We start from the raw sequence: 24627 nt of genomic DNA on the forward strand, positions 1-24627 counted from the left end.
CAGGCTCACTCGTTGAAACTGGTCATGTTGCCACGAGGGCCAAAATCGCGCGAATTTTCACACGTAAACAACGCGTAGAATACGCGTTGTTTGCGCGTTGTTTAGGCATAGAATACATGTTGTTTACGTGTGAAAAATCGACGCGTATTCTACGCGCAAACAACACGTATTCTATGCGCAAACAACACTTGTTCTACGCGCAAACAACACGTTGTTTACGTGTTGTTTACCTGTAAGAATTCGCGCGTTTTTGAGCTTCACGGCCTTCCATAAAGCAAAGGCTGGGATGAGCGCTCGCTCGACTCTCTCTATGCGCTCGCAGCTGCACAACACGCACTTGTTCGATCAAGTTGACTTTGGGACTGTGGGGGCGGGACAATGACGGGTGTCCTCGCACCTGTGATCGATTGTTTGATTTCATCAGTGACGCACGCACACAATCTTCTGTTCCACAATCCGTCTCTAATAAATCAAGGTAGAATAGACACGTTTTAATATGATCATTATGTTGGAGAAGGTCCTTTATGTGTTAAACAATAGTCATGTGTGATCCATGCAATAATAAGCTGCAAACAATAACGCAAATTTAAGCTATTATATATTTTGTTTACTGTTTAATTAGTTAATATCATCTTGCAATATATACTCCAGTCTACATATTGACATTGTCACACTAAGTTAGCATTAGAAAACTTTAGTATGGTCCTGTATAAAGATTAACAGAAAAGATTAACAGAAATATATCTATATATGAGCTTGTGACCAGTTTTTTGTCTGGTGCAGTGAACAGATCTCTTGTCTTTTTAGGGTCAAAATAGCATTACATTTTAATTTGTTGTTGTGTTTGAGTATCCCAATAAGGTTTTTTTTTCATTTGCCATAATATGATTAATTTTGTTTGTCAGTAATGTTCTGGTTCAGAGCATTACTGATTAGTGTTATAAGATGTTGTTATTATCTACATATTTAACTATATTAAACAGCAAAAAAAAAATACCTTAAAATTGGTGTTATTGTTTGGTTTGAAGCTTATTGCATTGATCAAACAAGACATAATGGTCATTTTAAAACGTGGTGGGCTGCACAAGATAAAGAGGAGGGCCACATGTGGCCCCTGGCCCTCCAGTTGCCCATCCCTGATTTAGGGATTTTCAAATTTACAATAAATGTATAAATGTACATTTAAGTCTATTAAATCTATTTGATTGTTGGTTTTGATTGTTGGTTAAAGATAAGGGTTAGGGCCTTGGACTCAGCCTTTCAGAGTCATGTTGTCATGAACACTTGTAAATAGTAATTATTTAAGGTATATTACGTTATTTAAAATGATTTATTCTACCCGAATGGGTGCGATGTAGGTATTAAATTTAATTTGAAGTGGTATTAAAATGGTCTTAAAATTGAATTTAGGTTTGACAATCCTGGGGGTACCCTGTATATTAAACCCATGATTTACTCACCCCAAGTCACGGCGTTGTTGTGGAAATATCCATATTTAAAATTTTATAAATGAAAATAACTAGCTTCCGGTAACACCGCCATCTTAGCCTCTGCTAAATTTGCTGTGTACTTGTTGAATGTTAAAATTATGCAATGCAGGATTCCATTAAGTAGCTAATTCAAGTCATTCAATTTCCCTTCTTCTCCAGGTGCTTCTTTAGCATAAACCCAGAGAAGGGCACCAAAGTTGAATGGAAAAAAAACAAAAAACAGCTCCCAGTGAATCCCAGAGTCCTTACACTCATAGCAGACCTTGCGGACCATGAATGGAGAGCAGATTAAGGTTGGACACTGCTATTAGTATTTTTTTTTTCTTTTGAGAAATTTTACCAGTGTTCAGTTCACTTTAAAGATACAAGTTTGCAAATTTGTATTTCGCAATGTTAAGTCACTTGCTGATGCTCAGACTTTGTGTTGGAAATTTCTGTGTTGTGTGTTGAATGTTCCATCCTACAAACCTATTTAATGGTATTATGCGCCTGTAGTCATTTGAAAAAAGAAAATATATTTGTAGCTGAAATTAAATCTGTTTTTAAAGCCAATGAAATTCAGAGATTTTAAGGTTTATGTGGTTATGCTGTTTGTGTACTGTCAATTTATGAATTTGTATTTCCCTACGGAAAGATACTTTTTGATATAAAAAAGTTAAAATCTGTATGCTCTCTATACATGAGTTGTGTATACTTTTGGTGTTCATGTTTTTTCATTAACATGGTTAAACCATTCTGATGATAGAACGTTCTGCTTATGTTTTTTTTTTAATGTTGCTTTCTGGTAAATTTCTGGTATTTCAAAATGTTTGTTCTGTACTCTTGAACTGTTTAATGAAAAGAAATATGGATGCCTAAATGGTGTAACTCAGTTTCAGGATGTAAAAGATCTTCTTGGCCATTTTTGTGGGACAGTAAATCTAAACTGTTATACAAGAAGCACATTGACTGCTCTACTATAGAAATTAGTTTTGAACATTTTATTGTCCCTTGAGAAGAATGAAATTAAATCTGTTTTTAAAGCCAATGAAATTCAGAGATTTTAAGGTTTATGCGGTTATGCTGTTTTGTGTACTGTCAATTTATGAATTTGTATTTCCCTACGGAAAGATACTTTTTGATATAAAAAAGTTAAAATCTGTATGCTCTCTATACATGAGTTGTGTATACTTTTGGTGTTCATGTTTTTTCATTAACATGGTTAAACCATTCTGATGATAGAACGTTCTGCTTATGTTTTTTTATGTTGCTTTCTGGTAAATTTCTGGTATTTCAAAATGTTTGTTCTGCACTCTTGAACTGATTAATGAAAAGAAATATGGATGCCTAAATGTGTGTTTACTAAATTTGTGGTATTTAAATAAAAATGTAACTAGTATAAGGTGATCTAATTGTTTTGCTTTATTCTGGAATTTATGAATCACAAGACTTTGCTTTTTTACCAGTCTATATGCAACCACAGCTGAAAGTTTTTAACTGTAAATTTTACAGTTCACTCTTTATTATACCGTAAACCAAAGAACATTTCTACCGTTTTTTTTACGGTGGATTTCTGGCAACCATAGCTGCCAGTCTTTCACCGTAAATTTTACGGTATTTCTTTCCAGGCCGTAACTTGATTAACATTTCTGCCGTTTTTTACAGTAAATTTCTGTAGCCATAGCTACCAGTTTTTACTGTTAATTTCACAGTTTACTCCTTATTATACTGTAAACCAAAGAACATTACTACCGTATTTTTTACGGTGGATTTCTGGCAACCACAGCTGCCGGTTTTTCACCGTAAATTTTACGTTTTTTTTACAGTGTGTATTCCTACTGCAGCAATAACCCTCGGTTGGACTGACTTGACACACATGTATGGCGATTTAACAGGAGGGTGTGATCATGATTTCAGTGCTATTAGGCTACCGTTAGAATTTTGCAAAATCAGATAGCGAGCCTTTCATTAGAATAAAAACATGTCTTTTCTTTAAAAAGCTTTAAAATTGAGAGGTACAGTACCTTATCTCACATGGAGATGGGCGCTGGAGTGACAAAACCATGTGCAAAATCGGGAGTTTTCTAATTATTATAGAGCAGTTATTCCCAACCGGGGAATAAATTTAGGGTCAGATTTACTAAAAAGTAAAAGTGCAGATTGGATTGGAAAATCTGCATGTGATTTACTACAGAGGCGCAAATAAAATAACACAGGCACAATAATGACATAAGCACATTTCCAAAATGACCTATTCAATCTACCAAGAGCAGCGAAAATTAGTGCCATTAATTGGGCATCATTTAAAGGTGGAAATCTGGAGCTTTTCAAGCTCATATGCGATTTACATATTTCACACCTGAAAGTGAGGTGTATGCGCATTTTTTATGCATTTATTTGTTTTATAAAGCACACATGCACGCTTTTGAGAAATGATCGTATGATAAAATTTTAAGACATTTTCTACACAGCAGTTTATAAATGAGTTTCAAGCCTCTACTACAAACCAGTCCTGAGTTATAGCAGAAAACACAGGTCAGGGGTGCACTTTTATTCCAACATCCAGGTTGTGAAGGTCTGCATCAGACCTATCCAGAGAAAGCAGTCCCACTCGCCTGTGACGTTTCATTTCCAAAAGGGAGCCCCAAAGATGTATTTCATAAATCTACAATTGGTGTAAGACTATCCATACAGAAGGAGCATCACTCCCAATCTTTTGAACTTGTACAACTGCAAAAAAAATGTATGTCTGTTACAATGTCTACTGCAAGAGATGTTAAAAATTGGTGTATCTATCTTAAAGAAAGAGTTCACATCAACAATGAAATTATTTTTTATATTTCATTCACTCTCAAACCATCCTAGATATATTTGACTTTCTTCTTACAGACAAACACAGTCTAAGTCATATTAAATAATATCCTAGGAATTTTCAGCTTTATAATGGCTTTGCATAGTGCCCCATATTTAAATCGGCAAAAAGCCAATCCATCAAAACGAATCAAAAAGCTTATTAAATTATTTTAAGGTGAAACAACAGGTGTTATTAATTATGACTGTAACCTAATTTAGAACACAGTTTAGGTGAAGCAAAAGGATGACCTCTGACTCAACGTTACAAAAACCCATCCTGTCACCTCTGAAGACATTTAATAACTGTATGAATTACTTTTTAAAAATGAAAGAATGTCATACACCTTAAGGACGGCTAAAGGATAAGAAAAATATGTGTGAATACTTATATTAAAATATTATGCATGTCTATCAACTTGAATATTATGCATGTCTATCAACCATGGGGCAATGCTCTGTTGTTTATGTATTTATGTGAGTACAACATGGCAGCAGTTTATGTCCGACTTTAAATCTGTTATATGCGTTATGAAAGGGAACTAAGAGGTTCCTTCCCAAAGTTTCTCTGGTTTGCTCACATACACAGTAAAGCAATGTTGAATAAATATAAAAATATATTTTTGACCACAACAACGTAATTTTTATATTTTTCTAAAAAGCAGCACATAACAGCTCACACAAACACCTGCACACATACAAACATTATTTGATTTGTTGAAGACATACACTGAGACTATGTTTCAAATTTGATGTACTGTCTACATTTTAAAAGGGACATTAAAACTGAACTTCAATTACTGAAGTGTTTTGTTGCCCATCTTAGAAGATGATGTTTGCAACCGATAATTCTCTTTGTATGAGAAAACGTCTTTTTCTGTCAGGGTTGATTCTTATATTACAAAAACCTTCAGTAGAAACTTTTTTCTGACAGATAACTGCCAAAATGACTATGACCCATCATTTAATGATTGACCACAGTACATTTTTTTATAAGTTCCAAACATGTCAAACCCAAGCCCCTTCGATTTTTGACAATTCTAGTATTTAAATTTTTGGGCTTTATCAAATTTTATCATATCTTAGACCTTTCTCACTCCAAAGGCTGCATCCTCTGAAGGACACATTTTTTAACTTTTGGATGCGAAACGTCCCCGATAAGACAGCAGGAGTCAGGATCGGAAAAAGAAAAAATAAGAAACTGCGGGATGATTCCTGTGCATCACTTGCAGGTAAGTCCATCATGTTTAATCATTCCTAAATAAGGGAAATGTGCATGGGCTGCAGCTGCTGCTAATCGTAATGCGCCTTGAACTTGATGTGCTGACAATAATGTTTAGCAAACTAACGTTATGTTGTTATAATTTATAACTTCAGTGCAAGCTAAATTGAGATTTTACTGTAAAACATTACCTATGCATATGCATTTTACAAATAACTGACGCAGCTGTTACTTTCTTTACTACGTTTCTTTAGATATTGAGCAGTAGTTTATTTTGTGGTTTATTTTGACGTGACGGTGGTTAATACTTTCTCAGTAAAAGTTAACGTTAGCAGTCATTGCACATGGTAGGCTTACAATTCATGACTCTTAAATATATATAAATATAAAACGTTGTGATATATGATATGAAGCAAACATTACTGTGACACTTAGTTCTCTGAATCTTTTTTTTAGAATATTGAGTGTTCTTGATTACTTATTGATGTTTATTTAATGTAATTTATTTAAAGTAATTTACAATAATGGATTATTTTAATAATTTAAGTTTGGTAATTTTTTTCTATTTTGCTATTCTATAAAAGTTTGCACTTTCAAATGTGTAGTGTGTGTTGGCTAAAGCTGTGAAGATTTTACTTTCTGCTATTAAGTTATATGTTTGGTAATAAAATATTAAACTGGCAAAACAAAAGTTTTTTTTTTCTCAGGGTCGGGGTGGGGGGCATTATAAAGGAATTATGCTTAGGGCACCAAAATGGCTAGCAGCGGCACTGGCTGCATACATCATCAGTTATAAAGTTGACTGTTATTCTTAGATAATCGTAAATTGTTGTAATATATATGACTCGTGAAAGTAATGCTCAGTTAAATTAAATAAACCAATCTTGATGACATATCCAACCACCGTGACCTCTGGAGGCTGCAGCCTTTGGATTGAGAAACGGCCCTTGATATCAATTTGTCTCATTCATAGAGGCTGTTATGAGACTTAACCAGCTTGTTCTAATAGTTTTTACAAAATATGTTGAATTCATTAAGTTATCCATAAATTGTTCCTTGAATCATCAGTAAATGATCAAGTTTGATAGAAAAGAAAGAAAAATCATTATAAACATGAAAACACTGCATAAGCTGAATCTTACATAATCATGCCCGGGTCCCACATTCCATTTTAAAATAAAAGGAAAAAATATACTTTCTATGAAAAAATATTTTTTCAAATTTCAATAGGCAATATGCTTGTCACAGTTTAAAAATATAGGTTTTAATAACTCTAATAAAAGACTTCATTTTACATAAGCAAATCATAATTCAATATTTACAATATGGCTTTATGACCCAGACGTGCTGTTGACAAATTTTACACCCTTTTGAATATCGCATTCAAACTATTAGCCTTTGTTGTAGAGTACTAGCTAAGAAAAATGACCTAGAGTCATAATTGAGAATCAATCTCAGGGAGGTTAAAGAGTGGTGAGAGTCACCCATGAGATTTTAAGTCCGAAGTACATCAGACAAAGTGTCTCAGTTAATAAATACAGAATTTAATCTCTTTTGTTCTATGAAACATTATAGGTCTGTTTCTCAGAACCAATCAGGATTCAGTAAGGGGGTAAGAATCCAGTGTAATGGTGCTAAGGAAACAAAACTTTAGGGCTAAAATTTAGTGCTCTCAGAGCATGTGACTGGTATATGTTTGCTCTCTTTCTCTCTCAACAGGGCGTTGCTACCGTCTAGCATGTCAACAACTTCATCCCCAGAGGGTGAGGATGGCCTTCCATGAAAAACAGACACAGAGGAGGCTCCGGCAGGACAGCAGGAAAGTTTCATGCAGGCTGGGGACAGACAGGGGGCGCTGCAATGCCCTCCGTCCTGCTCTCCTTCAATGGGCTCAAACTGAACGGTCACACTGTGAACTCCAGCACGATGGAAGATTTCGAGAATCTCTGTGTGAAGTTTCAATATACCGTTTGTTCCCCAGGACGGATCGTGGTGGTCAGTAGAGACTTTTACATGCAGGGTAGCCACATTACGTCCTTTGGTCAACTCCCACACATGGACATCGTGAATACTCACAACTCTGGTGATTTTGCAAATGTTCTGCACTGAGACAGAGAGGCAAATAGGAGAGGACAGTAAATATGGTACAGATACACAATAGCCAGAGAAGCAGTAAGATTTATGCAGAAATACTTGACATTTGGCAATAACCAGTTTTGCTACAACACATTCTTGTAGTGGTCGGATGCAAGCTGAACGAGCAACATTCAATAAGAGAGTGTAAACTTACAGACAGCGGTCAGAGGCAGGTCTGCCGGGCACATCTGAAGCAGAATTTCTGTGGTTTCTTTAACCAGTGGAACGGCTGATGACATAATGATGGCCACCATAATGAGCGTTAGACTCGGATCCACGTAACACTGCCAGTTACACGGGGTATCGGGCCCCAGGGGCCTCACATAGAACAAAGCTGAAGCCACAACCACCACGACTGACCCCAGGGCATCGTTTAACACGTGAAGCAAGACACCTTAAGAAACGAGATAAACCACATAATTGAAATACTCTAGTTTCTCCAACACTTAGCAGTCAAACCATCAAAAGAAGTATGCTGGACGTTACCTCTTATGTTAAGAGGAGGTCCGTCGTTCCCAGACTTCTCCTCATCATTAGAAGGGGTTTGGTCAGCCAGGCTGCCTGTGGATGGATAATGTACAAGCGTGGAGTGCAGTACTGAAGCCCGTGACACATACGTTAACCTGCAACCTCACAACATTAGTATGGCAAGATGCTCTGTGTGAGGATTCAAGTCAACACATGCCAACTAATTGATTGTTTTATATAAGTTTGGCTATCATGGGTTCGATTCCCACGGAACACATTAAATAAATGATAACAATTAACTCTCAAGTCGCTTGGATAAAAGCATCTGCCAAATGTATAGAGATAAATGTAAATGCAGTATATGTTTGTGACTGGGAGTGAACCCAAAAAATTGAACTCTTTCATGGTTAAGTCATAGTAGAAAGATAAAACAACGCCCATTCATATGTAGCCGTAAGATAAACACTGTTTGAATATTTATCTTTCGTTACAACTGTCACCTGCTTCCTCTGCATCCGGGCTTTTCTTCTCCGGCGCGTCTTTCTCTCGCTTTGCGCACAGCCAGCGGCAGTCCTGGAAGATCACCAGACCCACCAGATTCACCGCTAGACCCAACGAGCCCACGATCAGCACCAGCAACGGGTCATCGATGGCCTCGGGGCGCGCGAGCCTCTTCAACGCCTCCATTGAGATGGAAAAACAGAGCGCGGCCAAGAACACCGCGTTTGCCAACGCGCCGACCACCTCCGCCCGCCCGAGCCCGTACGTGCTGCGACCAGAGCCGGCGCGACGCGCCACCCGCGTCGCCGTCAGCCCGACGCACAGTGACAGAATGTCCGACAGCATGTTAAAAGAGTCCGATACCAGCGCGATGGAGTTGCCAACGTATCCCGCCACAATCTCTGCCACGAAGAAGACCACGGTGATGACGAGCATAAAAATCAGGCGACATGTTTTTCCGCTGTAGCGTCCCATGGTCGCGCGTACAAACAGCGAGGATGTTGATTATGATGCTGATGATGGAAAAGAATGGGTGTCAGGTGATACCGCAGCAGGTGTGTTTATCTGCGCGCTTTGTCACGTACAAACTTCATCACCTACTCTCGCGTTACCGATCATGACTGAGCACTTTCCATGCATTCAGCATATCAGACCCTCATCAGATCCTCCTTCACATGAACACGAGTTTGTTTTACTCAGAAACACAGAGTTTAAGACCGAAGGGATCCGGGTGCTTCAATCTCACTGTCTCTTTGATTGGTTAGCTAGTTAGTTTCGTGCAGGTCATCGGGGTTATTTATCTATGAGTCGAGCGTGCTCAGCATTACTGCACATTGTAAAACGAGTCATCTATTAAATAACCTTTGTATGCTATCCTCTGGCATACATTGACTCTGAATATGGCTCTGTTGATAGACTGTTATACGAAACTTGTCATAAACTAATCGTATATACATTTCAATCTTCAAGGTCTCTCTCTCTCTCTCCCTCGCTCACACAAGCGGTTTAGTTTATTGTATCATTAAGATGAATAAAGATTTCAGTCTTGATATTAACATCACACCGTCTGGACTACAACTACATACTTTAGATATGTTTCAATATCTTCCTATGAATTGGTTTAGTGTTTAAACACTGTCAATATAACCTATACCTCGCTGTCTCAGCAGAATTTTTTTTTTAGAAGGTTTGAATGAGAGGAAACTTAAACTGTTGTGTCACCCGTAGTTTGTGTGGAAGGTTATCCGGTGTATAATCTGATGCCCTTTTCATACCTGCGGGTTTTGAGTAAAGCAAATTCGAGCTCCGCGTGCTGTTACTGTAGCAACAAAACATCACTGAGCTTCACTGCCACCAGAGGATTTAGAGTAAAATGAAGGGTTAATATTAGTCTGAATCAACTTAAAACTGAGCTTCTGTGCAGATATACTGTTAAACTAACATAAAGATCAAAGTAACTGAGGTTAATTATCGAAGAGCATTGAAAAGCATCAAAAGCCAGAGTCTATATGCAAGACAAGGTTCTTTAATGAGAAAGCGAAAGCATAAAATGACCTTAATGTTTGTCCTTTAACAAACAAATGCCAATAGTACAATTTAAGAAAAAATCTTTTTAAATTATGTCAAGAAAGTATTCAAAACATCACAACAGTTTCACACTGAAATTGAAAGGCAAAAGAAAAATGCAACCTTTAAATCAGCAGAAATTTGAGGCTTTGACCAAATAAAACAAAAAAATAACATTAAGGTCTTGAAGTCACAAATGAGCAAACAAATCATGCAGAATGCAGCTAATAGCAACCCTCCTATCAAAGTTTTGAACTACTACCTGTCCATCATACATTTGGAAAATTTAGATGTAACAATGTGACCAAATGATTCCCAGTTCAACAAAAAATTAACATAGAACAATAAAAAATTAACATAGAACAATAAACAATAACTAAAGAACAACACAGAATCGTACGCTTCTGTGATAAAGCATAGTGCAGATTTATTTAAGCCTGCTGTGTGCACACTTAAACTATTGCACATGCAATTTAACTGATCACATAATGAATAAAGACAGATCATTTCTGAACGGTTTAAATGCTGGTAATGTGGTCATGTTCACTAGATCTTTATGACATAAACCCTGTTCAACCAGAAAGGATTTAAGGCTTGTCAAATCCTTTTGGACTGAAATGCCGAACGCATTGTTTTCAAAAAAAGTCACACGACTCAGAGAAACTGGAGAAGCCTTGAGGGGCCATCTCACCCAAAGCTCAAATAGAAGGTCAACCCAAATAAACCAGTTATTTACACAAAAATAAAGCTTCAGTAGTCTTTACGGGTCAGGTATACTGTAAACCTGCTTGAAATATAAAGGGAAACCCACAGTTCATCAATAGAGACATCTTTCAGCGCATATATTTCATGCTCAATCTCCTAAATTGTGCAAAGTTGAACATTATACACACTATGATGGAGTGCTAGGGTTAAAATACAACCTAACAATGCATTTGATGAGCAGATGTTTCTAATGGCCTTCTAAGCCAGCGTCTTGACTTTAATGCTGTGTTGTTGTTACCAATTAAACAAGGAAGAGATTGTGTCATCTCACAAATCTTTACCTTAGACACTGATATGCATGGTTTTTGTTGTTGTAATTATTAACTCAGTGTCAGAGAACAACATCTGAAGAGCTTGTGTTGTGTGCTAGAGGAAAAAAACACAGATGAAAGATCCTCACAAAGCCTGAATACATGTATGAAAGAGAGAAGATGAGCTCGGATATGAGAGATGAACTCCCATCAGGATGTGTCGGAGGGCACGTGCTCCTCAAAGCCCTCGCTCTCCCTCACCAGCGCCCTCTCAAGGATCACACGACCTTCTTTGTAACGTTGACTGTCCTCAGTGGCGAACTCATAGATCCAGCCCAACTTACTGTTGCAGTTTTTACAGCTCACATCACGAACCATGTGTCTGCCGGTCAGCATCACGCGATCCTGCACTTCACTGTACTGCAGATTCACCACCTGATAACACACGTACAAGAGCGGTGTGAAATATCAGTTTACACTATCAGTAACACAGCACTGATGACGTGAGTGCCCGACATAAAAGCCTTTTATGTATGAATGATGTTTTTACATACTTAAAAAAATGGAAAGCTCTACATGGAAAATCTGAGAAGTGTATAAAATGCAAAAGATTGAAACAAGTTGTGGTATAGTCAGTCTGTAGCAATTATAATTCAATAGATATAAAAACAATACAATTCTATGCCATGTCCTCATTTATAAAGCCAAGGAAAGTTGTGCATGCATGTAGCAGACAGTGTTGTTGTTGTTGTTGTTAACATGCCTTGTTGAATAGAAAGGCCCTTCCTGTGGCACCCGTGAAGCGTGTAGATATGAGCTCAGAGCGGTTGGTCAGGATGGTGTCACAGTTAGCGCAGGAAAAGAGCCGCGTCCCGCCAATGTGATCCAAAAAGATGCGGCCCATGGCTCCAATAACAGGCAAATGCACAACTGTTACCTTTAAAAGACAATATGACCATCAGAACTCGGGAACATTTTGTTGTCTGATTGTTCTCAATAAATAATTGTAAGAGTTAAATGATGGTGAGTAAAGAAATGATTTAACAATGAACAAAATAAACATTTTGGTTTACTTTAATTAATAAAATGACAAGATAACAACTGCTCAAATATAATAACACACAGTAACAAGAAGATTGCTGCAAATCATTTAGACAGCTACAGTTTAATGTTAAACAAAAGTAAAATATAAATTAGTATGAAAATAAACGTCTTTTCCTTGCGGAAGGTCTGCATTTATTAAAGGCCTGTTTTTCTGATCCCATTTATCAAACTTTAATTAGTGTGTAATGTTGTTGTTAAAGCATAAATAATACCTTTTATTAGCCAGTCGCCAGCTTTGGCTCAAACGGCTCTGCTAAGCTAATAATGCTTTTCCATTGCATAGTACCCAACGGTTTGGTTTGGGTCAGCTTACTTTTGTGAGCTTTTCCACTGGGTGCAGTACGTAGTACCAACACTTTTTTAGTACCACCTCGGTCGGGGTTTCAAGCAAGCCGAACTGATACCAAAATATGACACCTAAACGCTGTAGATCACTGATTGGTCGGAGAGAATCGTCACTTCCAGTGTCATCGCTATAATGTAAAAGATTAGCTTTACGTTTGCGCTAGCTTGCGCTGTCTCGAGCAAACATGTTGTCATCTGTGCTCTGCTTAAAGTTCCAAAAACTCCCTTGTAGCGATGAAAAACATACACAGACTGAGAATCATTAACACCATTCGCGACGCGCACATCCACATACATATATGCTTAAATGCAACTTAAATGAGGCTCAGCAAAGCGCGTCGACTGAACCATTTTAGACAGAGGTAGTGATAAACGCGATTATGCAATCATCTATTTTTGGTGGTCAATTTAAATTTTGTGGCAGACTGAGAAATATGTATGGGAATGTAGAACGACGCTCTCACTTGTACGATGTCAAAGCATTAGGCAGCGCAAATATAACGACACGCCTATAATCCCTCCAACTCCGAAGTGTTACTAACCCTGATGGAAAAGCTAACCAAGCCAAAGTGAGGTAAGCTGACCCGACCTGACCCAAACCAAACCGTGGGGTACTATGCGATAGAAAAGCACCATAAACAAACTACACAATCAGAACTTGTTACGTATTTCTGAAGGAGAGACTTCATAGAACAAAGACGACATCAGTCTGTTTTTAGGACTGTGAAAACAGCCTAACCAAAGCTTCAAAAACACAGCAAAAACTGGATCTTTAAAATGAGCAAATAAAATATTTAAAATCAATATTTAATGTTCCTTAGCTTACTTATTAGGTGAATAGTTGTGTTATAACGTAATGCGTGTTTGTCAACGTAATGGCAAAATCAAATGTAGAGCCTACTCAACCAACGCCCTGCCCCGTTGCACTTTACTATCTTGCCGGCAGCCATTTGCTGTTTCAAAATATTCCAGTTAAAATCATCCTGACTAGTCCTCAGAAATGGTCAAATGTTTTGAGTTAAGACATGTTTAGGGTAAGGCAACCAGTTCACAGATAAAAAATTGAGATCCAGAGCCAGACACAAGCTCACTATAGAGACAAACGATGCCGTTTCTATTTTATCTTATCTCAGTATAATGCCTGATAAAGAGCTGTTTATAATCCACACACGGCTGCTGTGTTTATAGGGTAACCGCTGTATAAGCGCTATCTGCTGTCAGAGAGTGAATCTGCGCTTTTATTTGGACCTTCTGTTGTTTTTGTTTTGTGCAGGTGTTTTGTTTAATTTAACCTAATTTCACAAGCTGAAGCCAGGGTTCAAAAGTTATGAGATTTTCACGGTATGATAATCATCTCCGAAACTATCACAGTGTTCACGGTTTCATGGTATATGGTATTAAATCATCACTATTATTATTATTATAATCATCAACAGCTATAATGACCCTTAAATAAACGAAAACAGATATGGCTTTTAGGTGAAAATTTGGTTTATTATATCAAACTTTTTATGAAAAATAAATAAATAAAAATAAACTTTTTAAAAAGAAAGCAAAAGAGTTGCATCTCTCATTTGAACAAAATAAGGAATTCAGTCATTTCGGCGCCGGTGTGCATATACTCATAGAAAACAATGTGTTCTATTTTTTTTAGAATGGCGCGGTGCTGAGCTGCGCATCCGGTGTGCGAGCCCCTTAAGGGTTGGAATGGTATGGCAGACCACTCGGTTTTATTTCCTACAGACTTCAGCTCCTACACACCTGTGTGTAATTATCAAACAACTCCTCCTGAACCCCTTGATTAGGAGCTTACAAGGAGGATTAGAGATCCCTGATATAAACTATACAACAAATCAATCCAATTTAAAACAAAAATACCTTCTGATGCCACAAGTTTTCTATGCAGAAATTAGGCATTGTTTAGAAAGCGAATGGTAGCCTAAATCTGAAACCTATGTTCAGGCATTTTAATAAGTTTTGTTGTATTTGTTTGTAATTTAAGTACACAGTCATAATCTCACATTCATAACATTATCCTACGATTTGTTTAATATTTGATTGATTAATAATTTTGTCAATCATTTGGAAAATGTATGCTTCTTTTTACCATTTTTTTTTTAAATAGGTCTGTTTAATTAGTCATTACTTGTTGGTGAATCCTACATTTCTAGTCACGCTGTTGAGTACATCACAAAAAGTTTTTTTAAAGGATATTTATTGTATTGTTTGCTCGGGTTGTTGGATTTCATTCAAACCAAAACTCTCTGTGCAGTTAGGGTTAGGGTTAGGTCAGACAACCAACACAGAATCTGCACTGAAACAGAGCGCAGACATGTTTCATATGCAGCTATAATTCAGCAGAGGTACAACTGCCATGTGAGGTTTAGGTCATGGTTTCATTAATCTGTACCTTTTCTTGTTGCTTTTGAAGAAAAAGTTGATGGACAGAGCACGAACGCGGGACAACGAGGATTGCGCTCTCTTTTATTTCTCCCACAGCATACACAAAACAAAAGCGCATAAAATAATTTCTTCTCATTGGTTTCAGAGTTCTGTAATTTTGCATGGCCGGTTACAGTGTAATTAGATCATTTCTGCACTTTGACTGTAACAAACTTCCATTCAAAATCTTGATTCCCCAAAGTAAAATCACTTCAAAACGTAAACTCGAATTAATCGAAAAAGTCGGGAAAATCGCCCAGCCCTACCACCAGCTATGAAAAATCATGATTGGTGTATCGCTAACCAATATTTGGACAATTTTCTATCAATACATAAACTGCATTAACAAGACATCTGAAAATCTACCAAACAATAAGAATCTGATATTTGTGTTAGGATAACAGAAGAACTGATGTGTGTTAGTACCTGCATTTCATAATATAAAAGCAAATCAATCTGACCTGACTTTACAAAAGAGAAAACAATCTTGTTTGAGGATTATGATATGGTATTACTGTGTACAGAACTATGATTATTCATCTATGCCTAGAGAACGTCTCGGTTACGTATGTAACCCTCGTTCCCTGAAGGAGGGAACGGAGACGTCACGTCGTGACCGACGAATTGGGAACTCGCTTAGAGAGACCAATCTGCTTCGAATACTACTAAAACGCCAATGAACTTGGCATTGAGATATTTGCATAATGCTGGCGCCGCCCCGCCAGGTGCGTATATAAGCAGCAGGTGCAAATAGGGAAATTAGCTTCTTTTTCGCTGAGAAAGCCGGAAAGTGTGACCGGCCGATAAACAGCAGGGAGCAGCCCTGTGGCGACGGGACGTGACGTCTCCGTTCCCTCCTTCAGGGAACGAGGGTTACATACGTAACCGAGACGTTCCCTTTCAGTCGGTCACTACGACGTCACGTCGTGACCGACGAATTGGGAATCCCTACCAAAACGCCACTAAGGGCTGACCTCTTCCAGTGTCTGCGTAAAGCCCTCCGGTTCCACTTAAGGATAAGGAGAATTAGGTTTTAAGGCAGAAGGCCGGGCACTAGATGTTCCTTTAACCCCACAGTAGTGCCAGCGACTGGGAAGCGCCCTATCTGAGCGGTATAGGGACGCTGCGGAAGCCACCGCCCTGTTAAGGGCTATTGGTGGGCGAAAGTCAACCGTAGTTGAGATATAAATGACAGCCGTGGCTGTGTAAGCAAAGCAGTGCTCTGCTGAGGGAAACGTGGGCTAGTAGGATTAACCCCACGGAAAAATACTCACAAAGGAACCCGATGGGACGCAATGTGGATGCCCGAGCCAAACACATAGGTTCGCGAGGATGCAGCTAGTGAGAGGCTGGCAGCGGATGCTCCGCAACATCAGGCTGCCAAGGCAGCGGAGGAGACAAAACAGAGTACTACGCATTTTTGTCCTGAAGGCCTTCCATACTGACAGTTATTGTGTAGCGTCAGTCGGAGGCTGCAAGCCGACCTGCGAGCCTGTTCTCTGTGCTTCCCCTAACGAGGAAAGAACACGAGAGGAGACAGGCTCGACACGAACACTGTAAAATCTAGTGAACGTATTAGGTGTCGCCCAACCAGCAGCTCTGCAGATGTCTGTTAGCGAGGAACCACGAGCGAGTGCCCAAGATGAGGCAACACTCCGTGTGGAGTGCGCTCTCAGATTAAATGGACAAGGAATGCCCTGCAGATTATAAGCAAGGGCGATAGTATCGACTATCCAATGAGACATCCTCTGCTTAGTGACAGCTTTCCCTCTCTGCTGACCACCGTAACAAACAAAGAGCTGATCTGAGGTCCTAAGGCTTTGTGTGCGATCCACGTAGATGCGTAGCGCTCGTACGGGGCATAATAAAGCCATGGTCGGGTCTGCCGCCTCCGCGGGCAAAGCTTGCAAGCTCACCACTTGATCTCTGAAGGGAGTAGTGGGAACTTTGGGCACGTAGCCTGGTCTGGGTCTCAATGTAACACTCGAGACAGCAGGGCCAAACTGAAGGCACGAATCGTCGATAGAGAATGCATGAAGGTCACCTACCCTCTTAACAGAGGCCAATGCGAGTAGGGTCAGAGTTTTCATTGATAAAAACTTCAGACTCGCAGACTGCAAAGGCTCGAATGGGTTCTCCCGCAGGGCTTTCAGCACCATGGACAGGTCCCAAGGAGGAATAGAGGGAGGGCGCGAGGGGTTTAGCCTACGAGCGCCTCTTAAAAACCTAATAACTAAGTCGTGCTGGCCGACTGATCTGCCATTAATAAGTGAGTGATGAGCAGAAATAGCAGCGATATCAACTTTAATGGTGGAGGGTGACAGCCTACCATCTAACCGGCGTTGAAGGTATGAAAGCACAATATTAATGGGGCATTCTCGGGGGTCCTCGCGTTGCGAAGAGCACCAATCGACGAAAAGGTTCCATTTAAGCGCGTAAGCCCGTCTTGTGGACGGAGCTCGAGCCGCGGCGATGGTGTTAGATATCGCTTGCGATAAATCACCTAAACCTTGTGCGCGCTCAACGACCATACGTGGAGATCCCACAGGTCGGGGCGCGGGTGCCATAATGTGCCCCCTCCTTGAGAAAGAAGGTCCTTCCTCAGGGGAATCCGCCAGGGAGGGGCTGTCGCGAGGAGCATTAGTTCTGGAAACCAATTCCTGGTCGTCCAGTAAGGAGCGACCAGTAGAAGGCTCTCCTCGTCCTGCCTGACTTTGCACAGCGTCTGTGCGATTAAACTCACTGGTGGAAACGCGTATTTGCGCATCCCCCGCGGCCAGCTGTGTGTCAGCGCATCCACGCCGAGGCTGCCCTCGGTTAGTGAATAAAACAGGCGACAGTGGGTATCGTCCGGGGACGCAAATAGATCTATCTGCGCACGACCGAACTTCCTCCAAATTAGCTGTACCGTCTGGGGGTGGAGTCGCCATTCTCCGGGGCGCGCAGCTCGGGAAAGCGCGTCTGCCGCTGTATTGAGTGAACCCGGAATGTGAATGGCACGAAGGGACCTCAGATGCTTCTGACTCCAAAGGAGGAGATGACGGGCGAGATGCGACATGTGACGAGAGCGCAAACCGCCTTGACGGTTGATATACGCAACGGTCGCAGTGTTGTCGGTGCGTACTAGTACATCCTTCCCTCGCAGCTCCGTAGCAAAGCGTACGAGTCCCAGATATACAGCCCACAACTCGCGGCAATTGATATGCCAGTGCAGCTGGGGTGCTGTCCACACCCCCGAAGCTGCAAGCCCGTTGTACGTGGCTCCCCACCCCGTGTTGGATGCATCTGTGTGTACAACAGCATGCCAATAAATCTGTCTCATGGAAACCCCTGCTCTCAGAAACGCAGGGTCTAACCACGGGGTGAATGTTAGACGACACGCAGGTGTAATGGTTACACGGTGAATGCCGGCGCGCCACGCTCTCCTCGGGACTCGATCGTGAAGCCAACGCTGAAGCGGTCTCATATGGAGCAGCCCGAGCGGTGTCACGGCCGCGGCTGCTGCCATATTTCCCAGGAGCTTCTGAAATTGTTTCAGAGGGACCGCGTTCTTCCCTCGGAAAGAACCAAGGCAAGTCAGAATTGATTGGACGCGCGCTTCTGTTAAACGTGCCGATAAATCGATCGAGTCCAGTTCCATCCCGAGAAAAGAGATCCTCTGCGTGGGACAAAGTTTGCTCTTTTCCCAGTTGACCCGAAGACCCAGACGGGCGAGATGCCGAAGCGTTAAGTCTCTGTGCTCGCAAAGCGTCCGCCGAGAATGCGCTATTATAAGCCAATCGTCGAGGTAAGCCAAAATGCGAACACCGCTCTCTCTCAGGGGCTTTAACGCCGCTTCCACTACTTTCGTGAATACACGGGGAGAGAGAGACAGCCCGAACGGTAGTACTTTGTATTGGTATGCCCGCCCCTCGAACGCAAAGCGCAGAAACGGTCTGTGGCGAGGGAGAATGGACACATGAAAGTACGCGTCTTTCAGATCTATTGCTGCAAACCAATCCTGGGGCCGTATTGACTGAAATATCAGTTTCGGCGTTATCATTCTGAAGGATCGTCTTTGGAGAGATCAGTTCAGAACGCGCAAATCCAAGATCGGCCGTAACCCACCGCCCTTCTTTGGAACTATGAAATACGGGCTGTAAAACCCTGAGCTCATCTCGGTTGGAGGGACCGGTTCGATCGCGTCCTTCGCCAGGAGGACATCGAGTTCTGCACGCAGTACATGTGCATCGGACGCTTTCACTGTAGTGAAACGAATGCCCGAGAATTTGGGTGTGTGCCGGTTGAATTGAATTTCGTAACCGAGGCGGATCGTGCGTAATACCCATCGGGACGGGCTGGTAAGCTGAAGCCAAGCTTCCAGAGACCGTGCGAGGGGAATTAACGGCACAACCGGAGAGCTCGCGGTGGGGCAGACGAGCGGAACAGGTGAGACTGCCGGTGCGCGCGCCGTAAGAGCGCACGCAGCTACAGTGTGTGTGCGTGTTGTGACACTGACCTGAGACCGCTGAGGGAGCTGGTGGTCCGGTCTCCGCAGTGGAGAGCTCGGACTCCTCAGAACCCCCGCTGGCGATGGAGGAGAGGGAGGATGAGCAGATGAATGCCTGCTCACATCTCTCTCGATCCTCTGGAGACCTGGAGAAGGAATAGGAATGCACTCTTTTTGTGGTTTTGTGGGTGCCGGCTGAGAAGCCGGCGGAACAGAAACAAAACGAAACCAAAGATTTTCCACCCGGCCCTCCTCCGGGGGAAGGAGCGGTGCGTACACCGTCTCCCGAAGAGTGATCCCATCCGAATCCAGGTCGCCCGTCTCAGGGCCGCTTAGATCCCCGTCTGCGACCACGGGAAGCGGGTTGAGCGGGCGGGGCAGGCTGTCGACGGCTGTTCCCCCTCCGTTGTCTGGATGATTTCCTAGGGGGGGGGGGCGGAGGCAGCCGCCGCAGGGCGCCCTCGGCGAGGAGCAGACTGGGCAGCCGGTGCTGGTGGACGAGAGGCAGGCCTCTTGCGCCGGGGCATGATCTTGGAGATCGCTTCAGTCTGCTTCTGAGCGGCGGTGAATTGCTGCGCAAAAGACTCCACCGACTCGCCGAATAGGCCAGTCTGTGACACTGGAGCGTCCAGGAACTTGTTCTTGTCCGCTTCCGTCATGTCAGCCAGACACAACCATAGGTGGCGTTCTTGGACCACGAGTGTAGACATCGCACGACCAATCGCCTGCGCCGTCACCTTCGTAGCGCGGAGAGCCAAATCAGTGGCAGCCCGCAGCTCCGAGAAGACGGGTGAGTCGTGTCCTCCCTCATGCAGATCTCGTAAGGCCTTCGCTTGATGGACCTGCAGCAAAGCCATTGCATGCAGAGCCGAAGCCGCCTCTCCACAAGCCTGATGGGCAGCGCCCGTTAAACCGGACGACTGTCTACAAGCCCGAGAGGGAAGGGTTGGGCGGTCCTTCCAGGAGGCAGCGGTGGTCGGACACAGCTGCATCGCGACGCCCCGCTCCACAGGGGGGATCCCCGTATAACCCTTAGCGGCTCCGTTGGTGAGGGAGGTGAGGGGGGAGGGCTGAATCGGCCGTAACCGGGTAGAATACGGCGACTTCCAAGTCCGTGACAGCTCCTCGTGCACCTCGGGGAAGAAAGGTACTGGTGGAGAGGGCTGTGAAGCCCGGGCAGCTCCGAAGAACCAATCATCCAGGCGGGACGGTTCGGGCTGAGGGGGGTTAACCCACTCCAACCCTACGGTCTCCGCCGCTCGAGAGAGCACAGCCACCATCTCCGGGTCAAACTCCGGCGTCACGACCCGACCAGAGGGAGGAAGAACGTCGGAGTCAGCTTCGGAAAGAGGGGCTCCACCCTCGGGTGTTGCGGTCGAAGCGGGTCCAGAGGGAGGCGCAACGGATTCTACAGCGCTCGTAGAACACGAGGCTGCAGTCTCCATAGGCACCTCTACCGGCTGAGGACGGGAAGGCTGAGAGCCGGAGGACGAATCCCCCGACCGGCTCAGCACAGTTAGACGCAGATCGTCCTTAGAGAGCTTCGCGGCCGCTCCGTGGCGGCGGTCAGCACTCACCGGACGCGGACGCCGTTCCCGTAGAAACGACAACCGCCTGCGTAAATCCAGCAGGGACATCTCCTCGCAATGAGAACATGCACCCCCAGCGAACGCAGCCTCCGCATGCTCGATGCCCAAGCATGAAAGACAGCGCTCGTGACCGTCCTTTGGACCCATGTACTTGCCGCATCCAAGAACACACGGACGAAAAGCCATCCTGAAAAGGACGCTGATCTCCGGATATACGAGAGAGTGGCTGCCTTTAACAAGGCACAAAGCTCTCCGTATCACTCTTTTAGGGAAATTCACTCTTAGATGCTCAGTTGATGATGCGCACAGGGATCAGCAACGCACTCACTAATAACTCAAAACAAAAAGATGCAGAGTAGTGGAAAACTGCGGCGTCCGCTGTGGTACTGCTTGTCCAACCAACTTCAGCAATCGTTTCCCACCAGAGCAGAGAGTAGCTTCTCAGTAGCAGATACTGCCGGCTTTCGAAGCGATAAAAAGCTAATTTCCCTATTTGCACCTGCTGCTTATATACGCACCTGGCGGGGCGGCGCCAGCATTATGCAAATATCTCAATGCCAAGTTCATTGGCGTTTTAGTAGTATTCGAAGCAGATTGGTCTCTCTAAGCGAGTTCCCAATTCGTCGGTCACGACGTGACGTCGTAGTGACCGACTGAAAGGGAAATAGAGTTTCCCATTCTACTGCACCTTTAAGACATTCAAACATCAGAATAAAACTCATGTTTGCATTCAAGCATTTTTTTCATTCATTATTTTTCAATTATACTACGGTTTTGTTGAATGCTTAATTCTGATTGGTTGAGAAATGGTCCATGGGTGTTGATTATTTTTCTGTAAACCGCACACTTGACCTGCAAAATGTCTTAAAAATAGACACCAGAGAAATGGTTGTGGTAAATGTGGTATAAGTGGAATAATTTACTTTTTTAATTATTTAAAGATAATGCACTCCCGCTTGATTTGGGACATAAAACTCTAATTTTAAATACTATTTAGGATGGTTAGTATACACTGGTTTCCTGTTTGCAAACATTACAGGGAGCGCGTGCATCCTGGAGGCAGAAAGCCTGATTGGTGAGCTGGTCCTCTACTGCAACAACCTTAAGTATTGAAGCTTTCTTTATTGTTTGTATGTAAATAAAACTTGATTTTAGCTGGATCTGTTTTCTGTCTTTAATTTTGCAGTGTTACTGTGATACATGTATGAATGATCATGTTAGGCTAGTAATGTTATAGTCGCACCTACTGGTATGTTAACATCAGGCACCCAGCACTGGCTCTGTTGGTACAATTAACTACGCAACAACTCCTTGGCATTTTGACTTACAGACACCGCTACTAGCCTAGTACAACACAATGCACATCTTTTATTTCTGCCTCTTGGTTGTGTGCCCAAGCAGTGATGACTTCACCGAGAAATCCATGTATGCAGATTGTTCACAGGGTCAGGCCAAAGGATGCTTCGAAGGCAGCCTTTCTTTCAAGTCGTGTCCTTCATTTGGCCACTCTTGAAGGATGCATTAAGTGTGCAACTCTTACATTACAAAAACATCGAATCGGCACTTACTTTTCTCAATTTTATTGTGAAATATAAGCAAAAAAGTGTCAGCACAAAGCTCCCATTTTCATTATGATATATAAGGTCAAATATGTTTTAAAGACGAGGGCATTTGTGTTATTGTCTGTTTTATTGTAAATTATTCAAATAATGGTCAACTGTCCGTGGGAAAGCACAAACGGTCGATACATGATTCTCATTCACTGTACTGCATTATTGGACATTTGTAATACATTTCTGTGGTGATAAATGACATTATTTTCTACTTCTCTGTTTAAAAGTTTTCATGCAATAACCACAGGGGCGGCTACCGTCTCATTTTAGGGTTTAATGTTAAGGAAGACCCTAACCTTGCGTTTGAGAAAGACCCAGAGAGAGTGATGTCATGTACGCATTAGGACATCCACCAACTAACTTAACTCTTTATCAATAACTGCACACAATTCATCAATCATTTCATTCATATATTATTGAATACTTACTCACTGCCGGAAAACAAAAAATAGCTATTACCGAATAAACAAAGACATATTTCCTTACTGCGCGTAACACTATGCCATCACAAACAACAGATTAAATATCTCGATTATCTGTCTGTCTGGTGTAATGTTCTGGGCATCGTGTCCTTACCAGCCCTTTAATATAAACGGTTTCTTTTCGTCTTGTAGCTTTTTTCACACAGCTCGAGCTCAGCGACGCTTGGTTTCCTTTCTGTGTATCAACATCCGGTGCGATGGCGTCATACGTTAGGGTTCGCACCATAGACATAATAACTACATAGATCGCGCCCTGGCGGCTGGATCGTACGTCAGCGACGCCGCCATCATAGCCCTGGCCGGACTGCACTAGAAACACACACAAGTGAATGTTGTGCTTTTTCTGGATAAAACCACTAATGTTAACATTTCTCCGAATTATAATTTAACGAGAATTTCCACCACGTTTTTTGTTTCTTCTCACTGGTTAGACTTGAAAAATTAATAGAATAAGGAATTGTCAAAACTCACACTTGCCAAGCATTGGGTTAAGGTTGTCAATTATTGTGCTTTTAATTTTGCTTAATACTGTAAGGTAGGTCTTCATGACCAGAACACAGCTCGTTCACTCTGAAATAATAATGATAACAATGTGTGTATTTAGGGTGCTTCACACTTTATTATTAACCCAAGGTTATTCTAAACCTGAGGTAAACAGAATATGCAATGTAGGCTTATGCATACACATTTTTACATTGTGTATACATACATGTGACCCTGGACAACAAAACAAGTCACACAGGTATATTTGTAGAAAAAGACACAAATACATTTCATGGGTATAAAATTATATTTTTATTTAAAGACAAAAAATCATTAGTATATAATGTAAAGAATAAGATCATGCTCCATGAAGATATTTGAAAAATTTCATTTGGAGTCAACAACATCATTACAGCGGTAAGCCGAAATAGAACGCCAAAACAAATCTTTTCATTAGGGTAGACTGAGTACATTTGAGACATGTACAGTTGAAACACCTTAAATAAGTTGCGTGCACAAGAGTCATGATGTTTGCTCCACACATGCACATTAGTGCTGTTTCTGATCGTGGTAAATTTGACACATGTGCATCTTTCCACTCTGAAGATGTTGGCAAAAGTTTTTTTTCCAATGTAAAATAATCATTTCACCATGTAGTTTCCACAATGAAGAGCTTATTATGCTTTTATGATGGTTAAACATAACGTACATCATTACAAACATTACAATAGACATATATTTCACCATTGTGTCAGGCAAGGTCTTTGTATAATCTACACAAATGTGTGTGGTACAGTTGAGAAGCAATGTATTTCCATTATTATTTTTACTGTTCTGTTTACATTTGTACTG

The 24627-nt window shown here is 41.8% G+C and overlaps 2 protein-coding genes across 2 annotated transcripts; both read right to left on the reverse strand.

The window, feature by feature from the left end:
- Positions 1-3910: 3910 nt before the first annotated feature.
- On the reverse strand, positions 3911-10013 carry LOC135730196 (calcium/manganese antiporter SLC30A10-like). The gene is made up of 4 exons (XM_065248027.2): positions 8646-10013; positions 8164-8238; positions 7832-8071; positions 3911-7646 (listed from the first exon to the last, which is right to left on the reverse strand). The coding sequence occupies exons 1-4, from the start codon at positions 9118-9120 to the stop codon at positions 7198-7200; spliced, it is 1239 nt and encodes a 412-aa protein (XP_065104099.1). The 5' UTR covers positions 9121-10013; the 3' UTR covers positions 3911-7197.
- Positions 10014-10155: 142 nt separating this feature from the next.
- Positions 10156-23482, reverse strand: LOC135730198 (protein yippee-like 5). Its single transcript, XM_065248028.2, has 3 exons — positions 23387-23482; positions 11992-12165; positions 10156-11663 (listed from the first exon to the last, which is right to left on the reverse strand). The coding sequence occupies exons 2-3, from the start codon at positions 12130-12132 to the stop codon at positions 11439-11441; spliced, it is 366 nt and encodes a 121-aa protein (XP_065104100.1). The 5' UTR covers positions 12133-12165; positions 23387-23482; the 3' UTR covers positions 10156-11438.
- Between the last annotated feature and the right edge of the window lie 1145 nt (positions 23483-24627).

This window comes from Paramisgurnus dabryanus, chromosome 11 (assembly GCF_030506205.2).
Source record: "Paramisgurnus dabryanus chromosome 11, PD_genome_1.1, whole genome shotgun sequence".
NCBI lineage: Eukaryota > Metazoa > Chordata > Actinopteri > Cypriniformes > Cobitidae > Paramisgurnus > Paramisgurnus dabryanus.